This window comes from Cibotium barometz, chromosome 59 (genome assembly GCF_041138505.1).
Source record: "Cibotium barometz isolate CiBa-2024 chromosome 59, ASM4113850v1, whole genome shotgun sequence".
In the NCBI taxonomy this organism is placed as follows: Eukaryota; Viridiplantae; Streptophyta; class Polypodiopsida; order Cyatheales; family Cibotiaceae; genus Cibotium; species Cibotium barometz.
In genome coordinates, this window is record NC_141104.1 from 34,704,621 (window position 1) to 34,709,885 (window position 5,265).

Here is a 5,265-nt window from a genome sequence, read left to right on the forward strand (position 1 = left end):
TGTGGTATTTTATCATCTAATCATATGTAATGAGGTAAACTTGATTCTATTTAGTACAATACTAACCCAACATTCCCATATAGTTCCCTTTACCACCAACAAAACTCAAACTTAATCCACAACTTTGCTAACTCCCTTGCTTTTATCATCTTATCCTATGTAATGAGGTAAACTTGATTCTATTTAGTACAATACCAACCCAACATTCCCATATAGTTCCCTTTACCACCAACAAAACTCAAACTTAATCCACAACTTTGCTAACCCCCTTACTTTTATCATCTTATCCTATATAATGAGGTAAACGTGATTCTATTTAGTACAATACCAACCCAATATTCCCAATGGTTCCCTTCACTACCAACAAAACTCAAACTTAATCCACAACTTTGCTAATCCACTTATCCCAAGATCCTACTCACAATTGAATGGTTCCCCTCACTTCCAATATAGATTTGATCCCCTAGAGTATATTCCATTAAGAAACCCCTACCCCAAGTCATCACCCACGTACTCCAATCCTAGTTGGGATCAAGGTGCAGGATACTCAACCACACTTCAAGGCCACAAAGAAGATCCACAAGTCCAATAAGGTTCGGATCACCACTAATCTCACTCTTGAGATATCCTGCTCAAGGCACCTCTCCTCTTAGATCACCTCCTTATGAGCATCTAATTTACCCTCATCATGAAGCAAGGAATGAACTAAAGAATTCAAAATTTAGAATTGAGCTTGCATACATCTCTTTGGTCATGGTATTTTGTGAGAAAAGCATTCCTAAAAGAACTTGCCAGGAATCTCCAATTTGGAGTTACTCTCCAACTTACATCATACTAAATTAAAAATTCCTCCAACTTACATCATACTAAATTAAAAATTCCTAGGAGTACCTCATGTAGAACACCACCTTTTGAAGCATTACCTTGTTTGGTCATCTTTATGCCCATGGTTTTCTTTTAGAGGAATTAGTTCTTTTAGATTAAATATGTGTTCATGCATGGTTGTACAAAACATGTACATATGTACGCTATATTGAAAAGCAAGTAAAGAAAATAAAAGATGTGCATATTGCATCATGGATGTAGGAAACTTTGTAGCTTTGAAGCAGTGTAGTGTAATTTTCACGGCTCAAATTGAGAAAAATCGGTCATAATTTTGTGTAGCCTTGAATTACAAGAGTCAAAATTTTGAAGTTCTGGTTATAAAACCGATTAAGTTATGCATTTTTTTCAAGAAAAGCTGGTTGAGCTTGAAGGTACTCTGGCTTGAAGGACCCTAGCATGTCATGGCTGATGGGGTGGGTGTGTGGTCATGGAAGGGATGGAGGAAGTACTAAGTAGAGAGAGCATAAATAAGACTGAAATATATAGGGATGTGGGATTCTAGAAAAGGTCCACACGAAAGGGGGTTTTCAAAGCCAGCCAGGATTGCTACGTGGCGCAAAACAAGTGGAGAGTTGTGTCCAAATGAGCCATGCATTCATGCCTATGTATGTAGTATGCAATGCAATGTATGTGTTCACACTGCTAATAAAAGTGCACGTAGAGAAGGCATGCATGTATGCATGCACGTGAATGGCATGGCTGGGAGTGTTCCACGTCGCTCTGAAAGGACAGCGGAGATAAACCCTTGTTAGGGTGGCGATTACTGCATCTTAAATGAAATTAGCGTGGGTTTAGTGTTGACTACGGGTGATTAAAGTGGAGGTGAATCCTGTGCCCACGTCGACGGCAGAGCTTTAAGTACATGGTTAGCGATTCTGAGGCGGGGATTAGTAAAGGCAAGACGATTAAGAGGCAGATCAGCGGGCGGATTAAGGCGGTAGAAACAAAGGCTAGGCGCAGTGTTGGAAAGCCTGGGTGGCTATGGTGGACGTAACACGTCGTCGTCTCTGCCGAAGGTCTGTGTATTAGCTACGCTGTCGTCCTTTCTCTGCTCTCCAGAGATGGTAGCTTTCGTCTAGTTTAATAAGTAATGGGCTAACGGCGTAAGGACGATATATCTAGCCATTCTCCACCTCTGCGCAGTAGCGATGCAGGCTTCAACGTCGTGTGTCAGCTCCCCTCTTGTGAGTGAAGAGAAGCCATCGCCCATGGAGATCATGGCCTCCATGGAGCTCGACAGCAAGGAGGGTGAGGGTCCTTTGCTTCCACTGTGCACAGCTTTGTGCTTCTTAGCATGGAATCGTTAGTGTCGTACTGAATTAATCCTGATTAGTGTCACCGATCATTGATTTGTCTTCTGTATTATTCCTATTCTGTGCAGGGGACGAGAGTGATTCGGATGTCAGAAAGGTTCCAGAGCTGGTGGGAAGAGCTTCCACCTCAGGAGGCGGATCCGGGAAGCTACAAGGCGTGAGGAGAAGAAACGCCTTGCCTGCAGAGAGAGAGCACAAGAGGATGAAAAGGTGAGAATTATTTTTGGATTTTAGAGGATAATAGATATCACCTTAGTCTGTAATTATTGTTTCTTTTTTTTTTTAAATTTTTTTCCCCGTGTCTTGCCTTGCCAACAGATTGCTGAGGAATCGGGTGTCTGCACAGCAAGCAAGAGAGAGGAAGAAGGCTTACCTGAGTGACTTGGAAGCCAGAATCAAAGAGTTGGAGCAGAAGAATGCTGAGCTAGAAGAAAAGGTGTCTACTCTACAGCAAGAGAACTCCATGCTTCGGAAGGTAGCACTTAATCTATAGCCCATTTAATTAATCTTGCCAACCCTCTAAACCATTTAATTAATCTTGCCAACCCTCTAAGCCTGTTTTATTAACCTTGCCAAACTCTCTAAGCCCACTTAATTAACCTTGCCAACCCTTTAAACCATTTAATCAACCTTTCCAACCCTCTAAGCCCATTTAATTAATCTTGCCAACTCTCTAATCCTATGCACAATTGGGCCTCTCCTCATTTGGATCTAATGTGTTTTTTCATCTACAAATTTTGCAGATAATTAGGAGCACTGCCATTAGAACAAGCGGTCCTGGAGGTGATAAATAACTTAATTTAAATAGAAAGTTAACTAAGCCTAGTACCTTCATATTTAGTAAGGTTACCCCCATCTCACAATGGGAGTACTATGTGGTAAATTGACAATCCATCGTTATCCCATTTCTCAAATGGAAATGGCAAGACACCAGCTCCCTCACCTGTTGGGTGTGGTAAGGCTCATATACTTGCCCCATCCGACCTTGTTAAAGTTGGACATTCTACCCTATTGAGCAATACCTCACCTTCTTTTCCTAATCAAGGTTGGCCTTCCTATTAAAATATGATGTCAATGCATTTCCTAATCAAGGTTGGCCTTCTTAATGAAATATAATTAAGGTTGGCCTGCCTATTGAAATATAATGTGAATGTGTTGCCTACATTGAGTTGGGTCAGCTTGTTCATGCTGCATACCTTCCCTAAGTTTTGGATCATTGGTTTCTTCTTATCGTTTGATCGCATGGTTCCTTCATGCATGACCAAGTATACTAACTCATGGCCATGCATCCGTTTCATCTAGTTGAGGTTGAATATGATGCTACTTGCTTCTTCCTATGTATGTAATTAGGCCCATGGATTAAAAAAATTAAAATGGTTCTCTATTTCTAGCACTTTATTTGCTATGCATGATAGAGGAATTACAATCTCTTATGAAAAGAAGGGTTATTAAAGAAGTGGCCATTGGAAATTCTTCTTTAAAGGTGAAATGATTGTGGATATTTGTCCATTTTGGAACGAAGCATTTATAAATTAGTGATACATGAAGGTTAAGAAAATGAGCATTAAAAAATTATAATTCCACTTAGTGTGGGTACATTTGCATTAAATGCTTAATCTTGTGGGAGATATGATTTTTGAGTTTAAAGAAAACTCACATGGCTTCAAATTTTTGATAATCCAATGGGTCTAACACATGGAAAAAGATGCCTTATAGTTGACATTTTAGTATGCTTTAGGGGGAAGTTTTTAACGTGGAACTTAAATGAAAGGAAAAGTACATTTGGGTAAACTCATGGTTTTGTCACAAAACCATTGCAAAGTGGGGTCGTATCTAGTGATAGGACATAAGGTTCTTCAAGGTAGGTCAATTAGCCTCCTTATGCATAATGAGTTGTGCGTCAAAATGGTAAAGTTATAGTCAACTATATTCCCCACATAGTGACATGTAACCTCGTAAAAAATGTCGCTAGGGGCATAGCATAATGATTAGGTCAATAAAATTTTGGCAATGTTGGTACACTTCTAATAATGCCTCTAAAACCCAATTTCTTCTTATAATGGGAAAATGCCCAAGCTAGGCTCATCCTCATGCAAGCCAAGTCACTTCAAAATTCACTTAAGATTGATTACTAAGAAGAAAGAGGTGTTCATTTGGAGTATATGCACCATGTGGTATGGCCCAGATCAGTGCTAGTGAAAGTAGGATGATTTGCTTGCCATGAAAGGACTTAATAGATTTTGATAGAGACCTCATTCAAAGTAGAACAACCAAGTGAGCAGACCTTTGGCCCTTTCTAATCAGAAGATGGCTCCTGTCTCTAAGGAAATTTAGATAGACCTATTAATAGAAGTTCCTATGCCCATACTAGTGCCTCCCCCATCTAATGATGGCCATACCAATCAATAGAAGCTACTATGTCCATACCAGTGCCTCCCCCAGCTAATGAAGGTCTCCAAGTGATGGGGACTCTTAGTCTAGGTTTACTCAACTCTACACCAAGAGTATTTATAAGAAGAAGAGTGGCCTTCACTGTGGATGCTTTTGCATCATGCCTAGGATAGTCCTCTAGTACGTGACATCTCATGGCAAATGTAAGAGATACTATAAAGAAATTGAATATAAACAACTTGAATGTTATATAGTGTGCAACCCGTGATGCATAACTTGAAGAGAGTGTGGGGGAGAGGGAGACCTTGGGATCCTTGAAGAAATAGCTCACACACAACTATAACAGATAATATTTGGTCCAAGGTGTGAACCCAACTATATGAGATGGTGCTATAACTATGCCATTAGTAATCCAAATGTGGCTGTCCACAACCTGCCATCCATGAGGTCATCCACTAGTAGCATACTCAACCATAATCTCGCCAATCGTGTTGCCAGTTGTTGGCAAAAGTGCAAAAGCTACCACCTAGGCGGGTCATTAATGTTCGTAGATCTAGTTGAGCTTGATATCTCAACACACCCCTTTGTCAAGCTCAATTGCACACATTACACTCCAAGTGAGCTCCTAATATGCGGAGATTCTCTATACCTAATGCCTTCATGAAGATGTCAGTCA

At 40.3% G+C, this 5,265-nt stretch overlaps 1 protein-coding gene across 2 annotated transcripts; it reads left to right on the forward strand.

Annotated features, from left to right (window-relative positions):
* The first annotated feature begins 1,713 nt into the window (after nt 1-1,713).
* Nucleotides 1,714-3,338, forward strand: HY5 (Basic-leucine zipper (bZIP) transcription factor family protein). 2 transcript variants are annotated; one of them, XM_086793089.1, is made up of 5 exons: nt 1,714-1,901; nt 2,008-2,133; nt 2,267-2,408; nt 2,517-2,673; nt 2,942-3,338. In XM_086793089.1, exons 2-5 carry the CDS (start codon nt 2,034-2,036, stop codon nt 2,990-2,992), a joined length of 450 nt encoding a protein of 149 aa, XP_086649215.1. In that variant the 5' UTR covers nt 1,714-1,901; nt 2,008-2,033; the 3' UTR covers nt 2,993-3,338. The 2 variants fall into 2 exon arrangements, with proteins under 2 accessions (XP_086649215.1, XP_086649216.1); XM_086793090.1 differs by having other exon boundaries at nt 2,029-2,133.
* Nucleotides 3,339-5,265: the final 1,927 nt, after the last annotated feature.